The sequence below is a fragment of the Micrasema longulum genome, unplaced genomic scaffold, assembly GCF_059751315.1.
Source record: "Micrasema longulum isolate JH-2025_06_02 unplaced genomic scaffold, ASM5975131v1 h1tg001257l, whole genome shotgun sequence".
In the NCBI taxonomy this organism is placed as follows: Eukaryota; Metazoa; Arthropoda; class Insecta; order Trichoptera; family Brachycentridae; genus Micrasema; species Micrasema longulum.
Window position 1 is genome coordinate 59,051 of NW_028278444.1, and position 21,472 is coordinate 80,522.

At 34.3% G+C, this 21,472-nt stretch overlaps 1 protein-coding gene and 1 long non-coding RNA gene across 2 annotated transcripts in view; one reads left to right on the forward strand and one right to left on the reverse strand.

Annotated features, from left to right (window-relative positions):
• The first annotated feature begins 852 nt into the window (after positions 1–852).
• On the forward strand, positions 853–17,855 carry LOC148276230 (uncharacterized). The gene is made up of 2 exons (XR_015823824.1): positions 853–17,582; positions 17,663–17,855. It is a non-coding gene; the product is annotated as an uncharacterized LOC148276230 (long non-coding RNA).
• Positions 11,530–21,472, reverse strand: part of LOC148276231 (uncharacterized) — a 52,217-nt gene continuing 42,274 nt past the window's right edge. Inside the window, exons 25-26 of the mRNA XM_088234544.1 lie at positions 19,705–19,784; positions 11,530–18,662 (exon numbers count right to left, since the gene is read on the reverse strand). Coding sequence (XP_088090670.1) covers positions 18,547–18,662; positions 19,705–19,784 — 196 coding nt within the window. The 3' untranslated portion in view covers positions 11,530–18,546. The remainder of the gene's footprint in view (positions 18,663–19,704; positions 19,785–21,472) is intronic.

Here is a 21,472-nt window from a genome sequence, read left to right on the forward strand (position 1 = left end):
TAAGGAACATTTAAGAGAAGGTAATATAGAAGTCTAGGCATCTACAGGGCTTATGACCTGTCAATGGCTGGTTTAAGTGGCCACTTTACACTCTGTGTAACATTCATCATTCTGCCCATATTTGAACATCTATATTCCTTCAATTCTTTCATCCGTTGATGTTTGTGAAGTTAAGAGCTGAAACCTTTATTTATGCGGGTGAGATTCATCTAATTGAATTATTTCACCTACATACTAGGCAACGCCTGAAAATGTTATTTTTCAATTTCTATACTTCTTCAACAATATTTTGAGTTTGTCCAAATTTTTGTAGACAAAGACTAGATTGAACTCCCTGGGGAGCTGTTTATATCAACATATTACAACAGAGATGAAGAACATTTAACATAAGAACATTTATAAATATTTATTTATTTTATAGAAACAAACAGTCTACAATGAAATAATAAACATTTAAAAAAAATACGATTTAAAGACAGTTCAGTGTAGTTTCTAAATAAGAATCATACATATTAAATTATGGTACAACAAAAAGGTGTGTTTATGTGTATTTGTATGAGAGTACGTGTAGAGGTGTGTTTATGTGTATTTGTGTGGGAGTAAGTGTAAATATATATGTAACGTGTTTAATAAATAACTTGTCAAACATTTTTCATCAATTTTTACTATGTAGATTTCTCACCTGTTCTGTTCAATCAGTTAGACCAGCACTTGAACACATTGTTATCTGAGTCAGAAATACACTTGCCGGTGATAAATACTTTTATCTTATCTCAGGTTCAGTGCTATCTCCAATCTGAGGATAGGAAATCCACTTTTCTCTAAGTACGTTTACTTAGTGCCTCACTGCAGCTTATTCACTATCTATTATTGCTGTATTCCTCACAAATAAACAAGAAACGCACACAGGGAAATGGATTCGAAATATACATTAAGAATTGATGGATTACCATATTGATGTGCCATAAATATGTTTAAAAAAAAAATTTTTTTTTGTTTCTGATCTTATATTTGTGGTGATATACTCATGTGTCTGTGTTAACTAATTGCTCATCCCACCTCAACACAGGACTTTAAGTCCCATGGAGTTGGGACTTATTCAAATAATGTGCAATTAACTAATGTATGTAAATAAATAAAACTAAAAAAACCTTTTTTTGTCTGTGTGAATGTCAGAAATCATCCTTCATAGGATAAATTGCCAATAATTACAATTGGTTAGAACTTATGCAGCATTTTTGGTATGTCATCCTCGAATTCAGTTATTATAGCTGCGTCATCTGCATAGCATATCATATAACATTTTTTACATGATCATATTATTTTAAACAAATAACAGAATATATTTTTAAAGAAAATTAAAATAAAAAAACATTTTTATGGTTAAATACATTTTATTTTATTATATCAAGTCTTTTTATTGACATTTCATACTTTTAAGTTACAGTCAAAATTTTATCTAAAATTTCATATTCTTGAAATTATTAAAAATCATCATCATTCCATTCCCGCACCGAATGGTGCATAGGGCACTGCATTGGTACACCAATTGCAGCGTATCTTGATCATGTTATTTTTTTGTTACATGAAGGTAAAATGATCAGTCTTACGCTTCAGGTACCAGTTCAGGGACTATGAAATATTCTGGTGTGAAAACACCCTTTTAAATAAATATTTCATATCCATGTTGGAATAAATGCGAGACCTCTTGCATGGTAGGCAAATGCGCTGACCATTACACCGAGGCCGACATTATTGAAAAATTGTCGCATTATTCAAAATTATATATTTATTTTTTATATGCCGTGTGTTTCTGGGCCAGACTGCAAAACTCCGGAGGAACATTCCTCATGGTAAACATAAAAAAAAACATTAATAAATTTGAAAATGGAGACATTCCTTAAAGTCTCAGACTAGCATCCTTTCCACAAACCCATTTTCCTCCCCGCTACCGAGCCGCTTTCGTAGTCTGCGTTCGGTGCATATCACTTCATTGGCCAAATACATTTTTATCTCAATTTGAAAAAAAAGGCTATTTTACAAAAAATTAACTAGAATATTTTTGAAAGTACATTAAAAAAAAAGCTCCTTTGAAGTTAGGTGGTATGGCCCTGAAAACCGTGTATAGAAAAAGATCATGAAAAATATTAGGTTTTTTTTTTTAATTATTAAAATAATTAGAACCGTAAAAACATTTGTATTAAATAGACCAACACCATTGCATACCAAACTACCATTTCTTTGGATAGGGTCCAGAGTATTATAAAACACATAATAAGCATTTTCAAAATTAGGACTAAATAAATTAATAATAGGAGACAGTCCAGATTGCTTAGTATTTTAATTAAAGTGGTTCTAAACGAAAATATAAAACTAATTATTCATAGATAGCGCTTTTTCCCCTTTATATTGAAAAACGCAAATTTTACGTTTATTTACTTACGAAACTTATCTCAAAAATAACTTATTTATTTTTGGTTTTGTACACCATTTCGTGAAAAGGTTCTAAATTATATTGTTATGGTATTTGTTACAATCAATATAGTGTCAAGTTTCCGCAAACTGAGTTTTGTAAAATTTCCATTGAAAATAAACGTAAAAATGTGTTTTTTTCAATAAAAAATAATAAAATCTATGAATAATTAGTTTCATATTTTCATTTAGAATCACCTTAATAAAAATGTCATGTCTGAACCATTGACTGTCATTTATTTCAACATAAATAATAAAATGTGTAAAAGTGCATATTTAACATGGATTCCACCTATGAATTTTTGACTGTAACTTAAGAGTACAATTAATAACCTTAATTATTTCAATATATGTATTATAATAATATTTCTATATGCAGGTAACTAAAACGTACACACATAATCATGTTTCGTATATTAAGCTTACGTTGTAGATTTTCAATATGTTCTTAAGACCTTTGATAATTGTTTATAGGAAACGGTGAGGTAAAAGCGTCCTATTGGATTTATGTAGGAAAGATTAGCTTCATCAAAATAAATACTTTTCAGACAAATTCAAGTTTCTTTCAATTCACATTTCACAACAGAGATGGATAACATTTACGAGAAAGGAATGTGGTAGTCCAGCCATTGAAATAGAGAAAGTTCTCAAGCGATTTTTGCAATTCTTATATCAAAGAAAATAATAATTGTAACATCTTGTATACATCATTATCTCGAATCTCGTTGTCAATTTATTCTCGGGAAACATTTCTGTAGGCTGATTTCTGGAAGTATAAGTATCCGACCGTAATTTTTATTGGCAAAACAAATAACAGACCGCTTAATTTTTTCACTACCACAGCGCAACTCAGTCGCTGCCACGCCGTTGAAGAGTGAGCATGTGTACGCTATTGTCGTCGGATTTTAGTTTTAACAAAATGACAGAAAAAGTTGAACAACGTTACTGCTTCAAATTTTGTTTAAAGCTTGGGGATTCTCAAGTGAAAACTATCCGCAAAATTAAAAGTGTTTGGGGACGAAGCAATGGGCACCACACAGATAAAGGAGTGGTATAGCCGCTTCAAAGATGGTCGCTCATCAGTGGAGAGTGAAGCACGATAAAACTGATGTTGTCATTGATCAAGTAAGGACCCTGGTCATGCAGGATTCGTCAAACAACGATCAGAGAACTTGCTGATGAAGTGAGAATTAGTGTTGGATCCATTCATTACATTTTAACTGAAGATTTGGCCCTCATAAGGGTCTCAGCAAAATTTGTGCCAAAGTTGTTGACAATTGAGCAGAAGCAACTTCATGTGGAGATCGCACAGGACATGCTGGAGACTGTGATGCTCTATGTGATTTCTAGCTTTTTCCCCAGCTGAAAATGCCTTTGAAAGGGACCAGATTTCAGACCAGGGAAGACATTATGAACATTGCACCGGGCCACCTGCGCGCCATACCAAGAGTCTTTCCAGCGTTGCTTCTGGCAGTGGCAGAGCCGTTGGGAGAAGTGTGTAGCAGCTAAGGGGACTACTTTGGAGGGGATTAGTGTCATTTAATTGTATCTCAATTAATGTTGTTTTTATGGATAAAAGTCGGATACCTTTTGAACAGACCTCATATATAATCCAATATACTGAAAGAGATTAGTTTGTATGTTCCCAATAATTATACTAGCAAGATCTCACGCACTGTTTTACACACCCAGAAGCACGCACATTTATGCAAGGCAGAATTCACCCATTAATAGGGCAATTTACTTGCTGCGTACGGCTTCTGCAGATAATATGGATCTATTTTCCTGTACATATCGGCAGCTTAGCAGCTGTCTGCTTTCTATTCATCAACTTATAACTTAAATTTTCAGTCTGCATTACGTGATGGGTCAAACAGCTCGTAAAGTAATGCAGACTAAAATTGTCAAATAAATAAATAAATTTACAGGGCTCAAAACCCGTCACTGAGTGGTTTAAGCGGCTACTTAACACACTATGTAACATTCAGCATTCTGCCTACGTTTGAGCATCCATATTCCTCCGATTCTTCCACATGTTGATTTTTGTGAATTTAAAGAGCTGAAACCTTCATTGATGCAAGTGAGATTCAACTGACTGAATTATTTCATCAATTTTTGAAATTTTTAATCCCAAAAACATTTGAAAATCATTTGTATGTGCGTCACATATTATTCTTAAATTTATATATATTTTTTTATATACAGGGGTTTCCATTTGAATGCATTTTATGTAAAGGGGCAGTAGAAGATATCGCACTAGGGAATTTGAGCGTATTAAGTAAAAAAAACACAGTTCAGAAATATGAGCATTTGAAGTTTGAAACTTCACTATCAAATTGATTTTAGCCGTGTGACCGTCGCGTCGACGTCACTCGTGCCAAATACCAAATGACTTGAAACAATGTGTCTAATGTGGAATTTAAAAATTTCTGTGATGAATAAATACAATCTGAAACTAAATTTTAATACAAAACATGCCCACCGCAACCCTCATTACCCCGAACATTTTAATTAATGAAAAAATAAAGCAAAATCGTTGACGGCCAGGCTGCATGTGCTACTGTGGTCCGTTCAGGACCTGAACAGGAAGCCGAAGGGCCAGAAGGGAGCACGTCGCTGGCCGCCAATTGCCGATCGCTGACGTGGAATTTGGGTTATCTCTATCCAATACACTATAGTCCTTAAAATATAGCTTGATTAAAATAACAGCTGTCAAACTAATGTTAATAGTGATGGGAAATTACTGATCACTGATCATGTACCGATCAAATCGGTTTTATCAGTTTTTTCATGCAAACATAAAACTCTGTTTCTGAAAATTGATATAAAAACGCAAAAAAAAGCCTATTATAGTGTATTTCAGACAACTATTCACCAAAAAATAAGACATTTATACTTTTTTTTATAAACACATCAAATGAATTATTTTTTTATTCAATCAATTTGTCCGTCTCTAACGTTTTTGCAAAATTATGTAACCTTGTAAGAACGTTGTTAATAATTAAGTTTATTTTAGTTTTTTTTAGTTTTTTAAGCTGATTTTATATATTTATGTTGATTTTATATGTCAAGCATTGTATTAAAAAAATAAATTAACATGCCAGGTACGAATGATTTTTCATGTGTCAATTTAAATCACTCCTTAGAAGTTACTAAAAAGTTATGTCCTCACTTTTGCTGACAACTGTCAATCGAATCAAGCTATATTTTAAGGACTATAATGAAGTGAGGCAAAGCTGCGTCCTTGCACCGTTCTTATTCATCATACTGATAGATTTTATCTTACGCAAATCAATACCACCTGATCGAGGCATAGAAGTGAACTTCCCCCTAAAGTTGTGCAACTTGTTGGTGATTTTCAGGAAATTGCTGACAAACTTCAGGAAAACTCAACTCGTCTGGGTCTTAATATTAATACAAAAAGACTGACCCTGATCAGTCTCTCTATAATAATGGACAGAGGATCGAGAAAGTTGACAGCTTTAAATACTTGGAAGTTCACATAACTAAGGATGGAAGCATGCATAAAGAGCTCGCAACCCGCCTAGGAATTGCTGGAGCAACTTTTAACATGATGCGTGTTGTCTGGAGCTCACTCAGTCAAAACGAAATGCCAATTATCCAATTCTTGTACAGTGCCAGTACTCTTATACGGGTGCGAATCTTGGCACCTTACCAAAGCTCAAAACACCAAACTTCCGAGTCTTGAGAGTAAGTGCTTGAGAAGAATATTAGGTATAAGGTGGTTTGATTTTATAACTAACAAGTCCGAGAACGGACGCAGCAGCCTCTTATAACGCATACCTCGGGAGAACCTAAGCCCAAGTTGCCTCTTCTTTAAACCTGCGGGTTCACGCCGTCCTGGAAGACCGACGATGATAATCTTTTGACTTTATTCAAAACTTTACTTTGTGCCAGTAATTACTCCCACAATATACTTTGTTTGCCGATTTCGAGACCTCAACCGCCCGTTTCAATATAATGCTTTCAAAGAGAAACACTTGGTAGATTACATACAATTTATACATAAATATATGTAAGCAGAGTGGTCATCTAAACATTGGAAGTTAGGTACATTTTGCGATAATTAATTAAAGTATTACACATGTAATATCTCTACATCATATTGAGCTATATTCCAATTTTATTTATACAATCTTTAGGCCAATAATTACGTATGAAAATATTTTTAAACGCAGATAAAAAGAAACGTTTCGGACATACATATTATTACATTGGTTTTAAGTAAGATCACAATTGAACAATATATATATATAAATAAATAGGACCATGAAGAAATAGTGTATTTCATGACCTGCCGTTGCTTTGAATAATTGCTTGGCATTATTTACGAGTAATAAAATCCATATTATACAAAGTCTAAAACAGCTTCCATATGTGGAGACTGGAAATTCTCGGTTTCTGCAGGAACGGCGAGAAAGGCGTGACCTGATAGAGATATACAAGATCAACAGTCACTATAAGTGCCCAAATTTGGATCCCCATTCAAGCTTTAATAAGATGCTCGTCTTCGAGGCCAGTCTCAGGCTGGAGAAAACGAGATTCAATCTTGATCCACGGAAGCATTTCCTGAGCAAAAGGGTTGTGATGGTCAGAATAAGCTGCCACAAGAGCTGGTCTCAATGTGTACTCTCAATGGGTTCATAAATGGAATAGATTTGTTTCGGAAAAGTTAGTCAAAATAATTATAATTATATTACTAAGAAATTGCGTATTTTATGATCTGCCATTCGAGTGCAGTTTGTGTCCAGACACAAGGTTCACTTTAGTAAACACATCTGTGATTTTTTTCGCTTTAAACTATTGCTTTGCATTATCTACGAGTAATAATTTTGGACATGTAGAACGAATGGACAGCGAGAGAACGGCTAAGAATATTTACAATGCGAATGTTGATGGATGCAGAAATAGAGGAAGACCGAGAAAGACATGGCATGACCAAATCCAACAAATACTTAAAGATGGACATGTCAAAAGTCGGAATAATCGGCGCGCGTGCATGAGAAGATGTATGAATGTAGAGGAAGCGAGATCTGTATGCAAAGATAGAGTGTTGTGGCGTTCTATCCTCTCTGCCTACCCTTACGGGGAAACGGCGTGATGGTTTGTTTGTTTGTTTGTATAAAATCTATATTATCGCTAAGTATATGTACGTAGTATACGTATATGTCAATTTTGGTTTCAATGGTTTAAATCGAAATTTAAAAGATGTACACACTAAAATGACATATTAAAATCCTCGGCTGAGTCAGATCCTCAATTAACTATTGAGGATTTATTGCAGAGACTTGAAACCCCATGGTCAACTGCGGAGTCACATTTACAACGTATCTAAACAATATATATAATGGAAATTTGGCTGAAAATGCGCGATTTCTTTATGGTCCCGCTAACATGTAAAAATCAAATATCTTATGTTACTGTTGTAAAACATACTTAAACTTATGTAACGTGTACATATTTAAGTTTGACAAACTTAAATATTACAAAATTCACAGTGGGAAATAAAATTTAAGCTTGAATAGACTACTAAACAAGATAGTGTAAAAATAATTTTTCAAATGAATGTTCGTGCTGTATTTTGGTACGTTTTTCTGTTGAAATTAGTCTGCGAGTGCTGTCGGCGGAAATCCATCACCGCGTTTGCAACATTGCCGCCTGAGTCATCCAGTTATGCCATTCGGGTTAGTAAATTTCAAGAATTTTTTGAACCCGAGTAAAAACAGCATTCTATTTTAATTAGTATTACTGTATTATTATTTTCTGATTTTCTCTTTATTTCGTATAACTTTTTATATTCAAAATTACTAAATAACTGTGACAGTGTAAGCCCCTCTCTAAGCACAAGAGCTAGTCTCTTTTTTGGAAAGTTACAGTTTTGATATGAACTAAATACATAAAAGTAGAATGTAATAGAAAAAGAATTATGTATCATTTTATGTAACTATTTATATTAAATAAAAATAAAAGAACACATAATTGTAAAGTAAGATTTCATCATTATCATTCCCTTTCAGCACTCAATGGTGCATAGGTCACCGCATTGGTACACCAATCGCACCGAATCTATAATAATTTTGTTACATGAAAGTGAGATGATCAATTTTACACTTCAGGGACCATGAAATATTATGGTGTAAAACACGTTTTAAATGAATATTTCATGTCTCCTATGTCGGGAATCGAACTTCAGACCTCTTCCATGATAGGCAAACGCGTTGACTACTACACCAAGAGGCCAATTAAAATGTTTAAAAAACAACTTTTTTTCTCTCTCCTCTGAAGCGGTCAACTTTGTCTTAGGCGATGATGGGTTTCCGTCAACGATGCGCAACACTCAACCAGAGTATCAGGGCTGTGTTAAGAGATCTAGGACTCTTTTTAAAAAACATTTTTAGCAATTAAGAGCCGGTTGCAGAACAAAAAATTAAGCTAAAAAATTTCAAGTTTATTGGTTGCAATTTTGTAAAAACGGACAAAATAATGAGGAAGTTCAGCCCTACGGGAAATTGGATATAAAAAAAGTATTCTTACGCGCGGTAAAAATAAGAGCATTAAATTGTACAGAGAAGTTTCTTGAAAATGTACGAAAAAAATATTAAAAATGGTTTTAATAAAAACAAATTACTTTGCATGACATCACTAGTTCTTTCGAACCAACCAATGATATGGGAGTTGTGATAGGTTTCTGGTGAGTCGACTGACAAATAAGCAGAACTCATAGAGAAGAAGTGGAAGAGAGCTTGAGATATCACACACGAAGTAACTTAAAAAATACAAAACTTTAAAAAATCATAGCGCTCATAATCCAATGACCACAAAAAAACCACTGAACTTCCTCACTTATCTTACAATTTTCACGCAACTCATTGTATACGTTTTCACGAAAATGCAAATGTCTTTTTTTGGCGCAACCGGCGTCTTTTATTTAAGACATTAAGTATGGTTCTTACAATATTGCTCAAATACTAAACAGTTTACTGTTGTGGAGGACATCACCAACGAGCCGTGAAGTTGACAGGGCCGAACACCGCTTTGGCCCGCAATGCGTAATTCGATTCAACGTCAGCTCGGACAAGTTGCTAAACGTTGTGCATCGAAAGAATATGAACATTTTATCTTGGGATTTCGTGTGGCCCGTCCACCAGCTCCTCGCCAGTGTTTGCTATTGTAAATTCCCTCTGTATAAAATTGTTAGGATGAACTCGGGTGTATCTACTCAATAAATAATTTCATTTTTAATCCATCTTTCTCATTTAACCTCAAATCAATTTACGCGCACCCATCCATACAAATCCAGACAATTATAAATCCGCACTTTTAAACATTTAATATACAATCTTTATATTTTTTTTTCAATAACCGCGTAGTTGGGTTGCAAAAAGTCAAAATAAAATGTGCATATTCTTTCGAACTTGTCCGAGCTGACATTAGATCGGATTACGCGTTGCGGGCCAAAGTGGTGTTCGGCCCTGTCAATTTCACGGCTTGTTGGTGATGTCCTCCACACTGTATTAAAAAAAAGATATAAAATTTTAACAAAAATAAATAACTGTATGTCCGCCATTTTTAAATAATTAGTGCAGTCTTCATTATTTAGGAGGTGATATTCGTATACTAAATAATTATTTTACAAAAAAGACCAAATAAATTGATTCACTGTTAAGATTGTCAAAATCAAATAAAAAAATCTTATTACACAATTTCTTAAATACTTTAAAATAGGATGCAATATTTATAGTAGCCATTTTGTTTTTTTTTATGACATTTAAACGCTCTTAATTGTTGCGCTTGATTCATACAACCCTATAAATCGCACATTATTGCAACGGCCGCGATTCGTAATAAACACCGAACCACATTAAACGTGCGTTGCCTACAAATCTACTATTGCATAGACATAAATTGACTTTTTAAAAATATCATACCTACAAAATCTATATTATTATTTACATAATATGTTTTTAAAATACATTTTGATAGAATCATTGCTTAAAAAATTACTTTTCTGTGATTTATAGGTATTTTTTTTGTTTGCTTAAGTAGGCACTGAGTAAACCATTTTTGCTTCGATTTTGTCTATGGATCTACGATCTACATCTACATTTTTAAAACTTCTATGGCGACAAACTGATTTCCGGAATCGTCAACAATATTCAAATTTTTCATTAAAAAAAAACTAAATTCAAAATAGGAATGTTTTTATTATAAATATTTATTTTTATGGCAACTACATGTGTTTTAAGCTCTTAAATATATATTTGATTAAAATATAAGCATACAATAAACTTAAAATTAGTATTTGGTAAAAAAAGCTTTATAAAAAAATACATAAAAATAATTTCTTAAATTAATCAATAAATAATTTTAGTATGTTTTATGAAAATTTTACTTAAAATGAAAAAAACTCATTTACAAATATAAAATCTCTCTTCATAAGATTCCGTTTAAACTAAATTAAATACAATTTTCAACAGACATGAAAAAATATTTTCTTTTGGAAGGGTTGATGGAAGTCATTTACAGGGTATATGACCAGTTATTGGTGGGTTTAATGAGGAAGTTCAGTGGTTTTTTTATAATTTTATTTGTTTTCAAACTAAGCAAAATTTTATTTTTATTTTTATATGTTTAATCGGGTTCTGGTCCCATGGCTAGTGTTGCGGACTCACGGATCAGAGGTCCAAGGTTCAAACCCCACTCTATATATTTTTTAAATTTAAAAAAAAAAGAAATATTAGCATTCTTATAATTTACCTAAATATTTCAATTTTGGTGACCATTTTCAAAGAGTTGTAAATAACTCACTTTTAGAAAATGGAAATCAAGTTGAGGTAGAGTGGGGTTCGAACCTCGGACCTCTGATCCGTGAGTCCGCAACACTAGCCACGGGACCACAACCTGATTCTCAATGCCGTGATATTTTAAAGTTTTGTAATTTATAAATTACTCCGCCCGTGACATCACGAGTTCTCATTGGTCAGTTGTCCTGACATTTGAAGGTAGAACCCCGTAACTGTCAAAATATTGATATTATTTTATTCTTTTTTTACGCCCATAAGGCTTTTACATTCATAAAGAATTATATAAATTACGAGTATATAAAAAATATACTAAATGTTGAACAAAATGGCTTCCCGGAAACCGAAAATCCATCACGGCACATGTCGACACTATCATTGATTGGTTGACTGACAAGAACTTGTGACGTCATTGAAAGTAGTTTATTTTTATTAAAACCATTTCTTAATACATTTTTGGGAAACTTGACTGTACAATTAAAATCTCTAATTTTTACATGTGAGAAAAAAAATTGTATCCAATTTCCCGTAGCACTGAACTTCCTCATGGATCAATTGACAATGAGGAAGTTTAGTGCTATGGGAAATCGGATACAAAAAATGTTTTCTTAAACGCGGTAAAAATTAGAGTAATTATACATGGAACTTTCTTGAAAATGTAAGAAAAAAATATTTAAAATAGACTACTTTGGAACATCGCAAGTTCAGGTTAACATGTGACAGTCAATTTTGGCGTTGTTGCGATAGGTTTGCAGTTTTCGGGTAGCCATGTTTAGCATGTTTTGACTGGTATGAACTTGAACTCGTGACGTAGTGGTCGGTGTAATTCCAAATTTCAAAACTTCATATTTATAATAATATGCTACATATTTTTTTTTTTTGTTTAGTTTGATAATCTTAAACTAATACAAAAAAAATTAAAAAAACCACTTAACGTCTTCATTTTTTAATAATTCCCCTATCACTTTAGAAGATATATGTGTACAAAAATCGTTCAAGAAACAATTGTTTAAGCAGTATAGGTCAATTTGTTTAAGTTAAACGTGTGAGCTCTATTTTAAAAGCGAAATAACCAAAAACACTGGCAGTGCATTGCTCGACATTTTGTAAACATGTCCCTTTATACATTAAGTTGAATAATATGATAAGTCTGAGATAGTGTTTTAAGCGAGCAAAAAAAAAATATGTGAAATGACAGCCTGCGCATTGGAACAAGATTAGAATCTGCCATCGTTTTTGTTTATGTATTGTTAATACGCATGTCATAACCATTCCATGTCCACTCCTTAGTTTGAGTATATGGTATCCCAAAGAGCCTCCATGCATCTCTATCGGCTGCCGACTCCATTGCGCACTCCCAAGTCTGGTTCTCGTCGCGAAGTTCTGGCATAAACTGCCGACGAACTGTCAGCAGTGGACGTCCGGGACGTCGGGAACCTGATGCCTTGTAAAGTAGGCAAGTGCGGTTAAGGCTCTCAGGAGGCATTCGCAGCATATGACCTGGCCAACCGTATCGCCTCCGCTAGACGACAGTTGTCACCGGAGTTTGCTGCGTCCGTTCTCGTATTACCTCATTCCTCACAAAGTCAAACCGCCGCACACCCAAGATTCTTCTTAGACACCTATTCTCAAATCTCGGAATTTTACTGTTTTGGGCCTTAGTGAGGTAATACGATTCGCATCTGTAGAGGAGAATAGGTGTTATGCAGGCGTTATATAGGCGGCATTTGGTTTTCACTGAGTAAATATCCGATCTATAGACAGCCTTTATACTGTTCTTTTGAAAGCTGCCATTTTCTGTAACATATACTCCCAGGTATTTGAAACTCTCCACCCTTTCGAAAATTTGGTTCGACAGTCAGGGAATTTTGAGCATCGAGGCACGAAGTATTACACAGTACATGAGTTTTTGCAATATTGATTTTTAAACCCATGCATGCGGAGTACCTATTTAACTTATCTACCGTGACCTGAAGACCCCTGACTAAATTGTCAATTATAACCGAATCATCGCCAGGTCGCAGTGTTTTTGGGAGGGGGAGATGGATATTCCTCGATCTAGTGGAATTGACTTTCTAAGGCAAAGTCCATAAAGATTATAAAAAGGAATGGTGCAAGGACGCAACCTTGGCAAACTCCAGTGGTGACCTTAAACCAATCTGTGACAACATCGTTAATTCTGATTCAGCATTCGCTACTTGAGTGAAGGGCTTTAATAAGTACGCATGTACAAAGTGAATTACATATCTACGCATGAGCTGTCACTGCTCGGATTTACCGCTATGAAGTGTAGTCTATCTCGCTCAAGCCACGGTTTCACAAGATCTAGTATTTTTTATACAAATTTAGCGGCGCTGAAGATAACAGATCGTAATGCATTTAGCCGGCCGAAATCGGATTAGTCAACATTCACTATTATTTTAACGACTCGTAACATTACAAACGTTTATAAAACACTACAATCGGCCGGTATACTAAATATTAGTTTAATATGGTATCAAACTTATTTACTGATGTTTACAAAACCGGCCCTAATAAATAAAATTATTTGAGTAGAGGGAAATCTGTTTGGCGGCGAAAAGAACCAAGCAACAATATCATATTTTAGTTGACTAGTTAACAAAAAATGCATCTTTCTATCGTAGTACCGACATTTATTTAGTTAGGTTAATGAAATGTTAATTTGAAACTGAGACAGAGGATGGTAAAGTGCTATGCGTGGTCAATACTGCTCTACGGGGTTGAAACATGGATTAGAGGCTTTTAAAATGTGGCTTCACCGGAGAATGCTGAGAATTCCGTGGACAGATTTAGTGACCAATGTGGAGGCGCTGAGACGAGCCAGTGTCGAAAAAGAATTACTGTCGTCAACAAAACAGAGAAAACTCGCATATCTAAGCCAATGCGCGGAAGCAAATATGCGCTTCTACAGCTAATCATGATCGGGAAGATCGAGGGAAAGCGTGGAGTTGGAGGGCGACAGATGTCCCGGCTGAGAAACATCCGCGGCTGGACGGGAGTGCGCTGTTCCAGTTGGCGCAGGACCGGAGTGCCTACTCTAGAGTGATCGCCAACGTCGGGAAGACCTGATATGGCACAGAAAGAAGAAGAAGAATGAAACCTTAAGGGAATATTCATTCTACCGGATGTACTACAAATTTCAAAAGAAAATGGATTTCACTTGGATCTCTTCACCGCCCAGACGGCTATATATTTTGCAAGATTGAAATGCAAAGGTCTAATATAACACATTCAAAATAATAGGCTCGCTGTATAAAGCTTAAAATGTATAAGTAGGAAGTGGGTTTTGAATATTTTTGGCACCTTTTTTACAGTATATATTTTTAAACTAGATAGATCTACAAATGTGTACTCTGAACGTTAAGAGAATCATAATTTTCTTTAGTTTTTTATGTCTCCGATAAAATTTAGATTGTGACTTCACTGTATTAGCTTTTTAAAAGTCGGGATGGTAGTGTATCAAAAAGACACATATTGAAAAATTGGTCAAGGAAAAAAATTAGTATCATAGCTTAATTAAGAACACACAATAAATGCAAATTAATTTAAATCGTTGGATATTCCATTCAAAGAATCGGTTTGAAATTAAGTTCGCAAGAAAATCATTTAGATCACGCACAATAGGGTCATTTCACAATTACCAATGAGAATTTTTGTGTCATCAAACAAAAAATTATCACTTTTGTTTTTAACTAACGATGGCAACATTATTCCAACTTTAATATTGTCGGTGATACTGCAAAACCGCGTAACTATCGATTGCATTTTTTTTTACAGGGGAACCTAAAAACAGTTCTGTTTATATATTACTTATGATTTTAACCAACCAAAAATACCGCTGGGGTAGTTAATTATTTAGAGAAAAAATGACAATAATTTCAAAAAATAATTTATGCCGTAAAAACGTTTTTGTGAAAAAGTACAGTTACGCGGTATTGCAGTATCACTGACGATATATTCATTCAAATTAGTGTGGTCTCACATTTGGTCACCAGTCGATAACAAACAACTCTCGATTCAGTATATGGTAGTGTAATCCGCGAGGCGAAACGTATGGGTGAAGGTGTTTTATTTTTAATTCTGTAATGTCCTGCCGGTAAAACAATTTTGTGACTTCAAATTGATTGCACATCACTTTGTTGATCCAGAATACAAAAAAAGAGTTTCCCACACCCGCAATACTAGATTAAAATATGCGGGTGCTCATGTTGTTCCCCGAATTACAAATAACAAACAAACATGATGTTTGTTGACAAACATTAAATTGCATTATTCCAAGATTACTTAATAATCCCAGGAAACCACTTTTCACACGGAAGATCATTAAATAAAAAAATTGCTCTTTTATACATTATAATTTATGTTTATAATTAAATGCATGTTGTTCTGTGTCCCACGGTAAAGTCTTCTGATTTAGTTGAATTTTGTGAAATAACCCTATTATTACAAAATGAAGATTTAATTAATTACTTAACTAAATGATAATAAATAATTAGGAAGAGACACACGTACAAAAGTAAAAAAAAAACGTAATATACAAAAAATGGAGAGATCCTTTTGATTCTTAAATTATACCACACTATTATGTACATGAAGTATTGCCATAGAGTTCACAATCATTATTACTTTTTAATTTTTTTATATTTTACTAACTGGCTATGCATTTTCGCATTTTACAGCCATATATAGTTGCATATATCTTTGATGGGCGGACATAAGTGTAATTGCAAAAGTGTAACTTTTCAGGAGAGCAAAAAACCTTACTATGAACCCAATTCATGTTACATTACTTTGAAGTTGACGAATACTTCATTAGTGAGAAGCCAGTTGGAGTACAACTCTACAATATGGACTCCTGGATTGCCAGAGAATTTTGGTGAAAAACCCATTGGTCTGATTTTTTTTAAGGTACATAAATTTTAAACTTAGAATTAGTCATGAATTTTTAAACGACGATTTTTTATTAAAACATGGGTTTTACTGTATATCATAGAATTCAGAGTAGTCCAGAAGGAGCGTAGAATCATATTTGAATACAACGGTCTGTGTCCAAACATCCCCCCACTTCCGCCGCGCGCATGCTTGAAGGCGCCGCGTAATGTTGCCAGATTGCGAAAAATATAACCATAACACAAAAGTAAGAAAAACAAAGCAATTTGTTAATTTCTCTTCTTATTGTACACGCGGAAATATTGATTGACACAACAGAGTAGATAAGTAAAGGGTCATTTAATAAGAGTAATTGAATTAATAAACTTTAAACTAAAAAAATAAAACAAAATTTTATTTTACATAAAACGATAAAAAAATATTTTACGTTTTAAAAATAATGTCGGTCAAATGTCCATCACGGCGTTGTTTAATCCGAGGTCCAATTTTCGTTAGTTTTCTCATTAGATGAGCAAAAAAAAAGTTTAAATTCCACTCAATGACTTAAAACCAATGCTCTTATTAATAAAAGTAGCGTAAAAAAATCTCTACCCTGGCAACACTAACCAAATGTCTATTTTGTTTTCAATGACAATCTGACAGGTGGAAAAGTAATACAATTTTTAAGAATTGTATTTGCTACCTACACATGCATTTGTTACTTACACATAAAATGTGATCCAATCCTCTTTCGTTTTGATCCCAGTAGCATTTCTACACTTTAAAATGACACAACACGGCATAGTTGAATTTAAATCGGGAATTGCTTACTGAGCGACGTCTACAAAGAAACTAATTGGTCTAAACGTAAAACTACTTGTTTAAGAGTAGTTTAGTCGCCTTCTGTTTGATGCGCGTATGCGGCTTCTGGACTATTCTTAATTCTATGCTGTATATACTAATTGAACCATTAAAAATGTGACAGAAATGAGTCTACTTATACTACTAGAACTGGCTTATACTATTTGTAACACTCAATAAATGATACAATGAGTCTATTACTATATTACTGAGACCATCTTGTGCTACTATTTGTGCCACTGAAAATATGACACAAACGCGAAAAGTTATTTTATTAAAAACAAAGTTTAATACGCACAAAGTTGTTTATATGTGTGTAAAGGAAATGTATTTCCTTTAATTTTGAATGTTACAGCGCTTCGCGTTGTCGATAAAGCAGTGTTTCACCGTCAGACGGTAAAACAGATTTGGGACATTATGTCAGATTTTTACATGGCTGAAGTAAATAAAGAATAAGGATTGTTTGAATAAATCGTAAAAGCAAATTGGAAAGAGATTGACTTAATAAACTTAAATGTCGTTTCTTAGTTTTCACAGGTAAGAAAAGTTGATAAAAATATGTTAATTAAGTTCGTTTTGTGATATAAAACTGATAAAATAAATCTTTGTTTTCACAGAGCAACACACAAGTATTTTATTAGTTAATCAATTGAAAGGAATCAATATTATATATGTTTTGAGTAGTCGTACAAGTGTACTGTTAAAAGCATCGATGCAGGCGTACACAAGGAACATTTTCTCATATAAATCGTAAAATGAACAAAAATGCAGCTTTACTTTTATGTCCGTCCATCAAAGATACGTGCGATGAAATAATTTTTTTTACATGTTGCAAAACGATATCATAAAATTACACGCCATTTTTCCATATTGAAGACATTGAAAAAATTAACACGCAGTTTGCTTCAATCAAGATGGAATGGATAGATGGAATTCTTCAAAGGTAAGTCTAGGCGTTTACAATATTTCATTCAATCATCGTCACACCATCACAGACATGCCAGAAATAAGATAAAATCAATGTTTTTCCTCTCTGTTGAAATAAATTTAAAGTTATTGTCGTTCAGTTTTCATGTAAAAAAAATCACTTCAACGACAAACCGGCGAATCGCTGGCTTCGTGAGTCGGTGTCAAATTGACCATGGCCGGCAATTCACCGGCTTTGTTTTACAATGGGTTAATAGTCTATTAACAAATAAAAAAGGAAAAAGAGACACCGAACTTTCTCATTGTTTCTCCTTGTTAGGGTGTTTTCAATAAATATTTCAATAAATAAGAAAATATGGTCCTCATATACAGTTATACAAGTCTAGGTATCTGAATAATAATTGAACGCGTCATGCTTGGCACGCACGTCGATTATAATTTCGTAGGCTCAAATCAGTGCTGGTTTTAAACATGAAGATCATAATACGGAGTTCTATAAAATAAATGCCGACTCAATAAACATGCATAATAATTTTTAAATGGATGATACGATTCCCACAATATTGTATTTATTTTAGAGTGGTGTTTCGCGCCTCCATTGAAACGCGTTGGTCTTGACGGCCGGATTGTTGGAGCTTGCTGACGCTGCGATGGCCACTCCGGTCCTGCGAAGATTGGCGGCAGCCGAGTCTAAATAAAAAGACATTTTATTTATTTATTTACCCAAGAGCCCTGTGTTGTGTTGGGATACAACATAATGGAAAGTGGAAGCATAAAAAATATCTCAAAAACGAATGATTTTTTTAACGAGGTGAGGCTTTTTTATTGGTGAGATCAGCCGTCGAAGGGAATACGTTGAGTTTTGGGAAGCCCTGAATATGAAGGAGCTTTTTTGAAATGTAAAAACCAATATAAAGTAAAATTGAAAATACGGGGTAGTATTGCAAATGATGAAATCGGGAGAGAGTGTAAATCTGAGTCAAGTATAATTGATAAGATTAAGAAAGGGTCTATGAGGTGGTTTGGTCATGTAGAACGAATGGACGACGAAAGAATGGTAAAACAAGTATATTTGGCAAGTAGAAGAATTTGTGTATCTGGGAAGCATGTTTTCAAGAGATGGAAGAGTAGAAGGAGATGTTGAAAGGAGAGTGAATGCGGGCAACAAAATGAACAGAGCACTAAACACAGTAACTGCTGATAAAAATATGTCAATCGAAGCTAAACTGGCAGTGCACAATGGAGTTTATGTCCTAATTCTTCTGTATGGAAGTGAAACATGGAACTGGCAGAGGAAGGATGAAAGCCGAGTGAATGCTGTTGAAATGCGAAAAATCAATATAAAACAGGGTTACAAATGATGAAATCAGGCGAGGGTGTAAATCTGAGTCAAGTATAATTGATAAGATTAAGAAAGAGTCTATGAGGTGGTTTGGTCATGTAGAACGAATGGACGACGAAAGAATGGTAAAACAAGTATATATGGCGAAAATGAGCGGTAACGTGAGACGAGGACGACCAAGGAATACGTGGCATGATCAGATAAACCAAAATCTTAAGTCTAGTCGTGCCAAGAGCAGACAGAACCGAAGGGCATGTATGACAAGATGTATGCATGTGGAAGAAGCTAGGAAGGTATGCCAGGATAGTCGTGTGGCGGTCCATTCTCTCTGCCTATCCCTACGGGGAAATGGCGTAATGGTAGTAGTAGTAGGGTAGTTTTATGTTATACCTAGGCCATTTCGGACATTGGCGACAAGCCGCATAGCCGGATTTGTGACGATTCCATTTCTTTTTGATTTACTAGCAGCGCTGAAACAAAAAAAAAACATATTTTGAAAAAGTAATAAAATAATAATAACACAGCAACGATGTTTGGAATAACCATTGACTGGTTTCGTCGCCTTCGCATCATCTTGAAATCATTCCAAATTAGAATTTACGCATCACTTATCTTTTTTAATGTCATATATAAATATCGTCAGTCGGCCAATCTACAATTTTGGCAAAAATGATATTTTCATATGGGGGATTTTCAACTCTTATTGGATGTTCCTTAATCGTGCCATACACGGGGGACCAATACAAGGTGAGCTTTTTGAAGAAGAACAGTACCCTGGATCGGAGTAAATAATGTTTTAGATTTGATTTTAAGAACAGTTTTGACAATCTCTTGGAAAAAGCTGATTTTGTAGATTGGCAGTATTGTACGCCGACTGATAATATGTAAATTATTATTATTATTATTATTATGGATAACTTATATAGCGCCATTTTCATAATATAATACTTCAAGGGCGCTTTACATAGTGATTCTATGGAAGAATAAATTTAATTGAAGCTTTTAAATTTGTAATTTCATTAAAAAAATTCATTTTGTTGTCACATGCTACGGATTTATTAAAATGATCGGGTTGTGGTCCTGTGGCTAGTGTCTCGGACTCACAGACCAAAGGTCTGTGGTTCGAATCCCACTCTACCCCAACTTGATTCCATTTTCTAATAGTGAGTTATTTACAACTCGTTGAAAATGGCCCTCAAAATTAAATATTTGGGTAAATCATAAGAACGCAAATATTTATTAAAAAAAAAAAAAAATGATTTAGAGAACAAGTGGGTTTTAAGTTTCTTCCGAAACATCACTTCACTCTCACAGCCTCGCACCTCTGCTGGGAGAGCATTCCATGCCGTGGGGCCTGCGACCGCAAATGCGCGTTCACTAAATTTAGTGCGCCGTTTGCGTAGAGGTATAATAACTTTTCCTCTCGCCGTAGACGTAGCTGATCTAAGCGTGAGACGCCTGTCAGCTAGTTCGGCTGGAATGCAGAGTTCCCTTAGATATTCTGAAGCAGAGTTGTGCAGTGACTTTTATACATAAGCCAACAGAGTTTGTATTCCATCCTCTGTGGAAAACGTAGCCAGTGTAATTCCCGAAGTAGTGGAGTGATATGACTGAACTTAGAGATTCCGCAAATAAGTCTCGATGCAGTATTCAATACAGACTGTAGGCGAGTCATTTTGTTCATTGGTAGACCTGCGTAAATACCATTACAATAATCGACTCTAGACACTACAAAAGCATTTATTAATTGACGAGCGGCATCAACCGGCAAATTTTTGCGTATGCATTTAATTTGTCTCAGCTGGAGAGGCATGAACTTATCATCCTACTAATTTGAGCATCAAGAGAAAGGTCAGAATTGAGTAAAACTCTCAGTAGTTTAACGGTGGGTAAAGCGGTACTCCCTACATTGGGTAGGGCCGAATCCTGAATCAAATTCTGTCGTCTGGCTGAAGCCACCCATAGTTGTTCCGTTTTTGATGGGTTTAATGTTAAGTCTGTTTTCATGTTGCTACCTCTTAAATGAAGCAAGATGCTTGCGTTAAGAGAGGGGGTTTGATAAATTTTTTATTTTTTTTCCTAAAATAAAGCTCTTAGGTTTTAAATAAAAGTACTTCAAAAAACTACATTAAAAATAGTTTTCAAAGGTTTTTTTTTT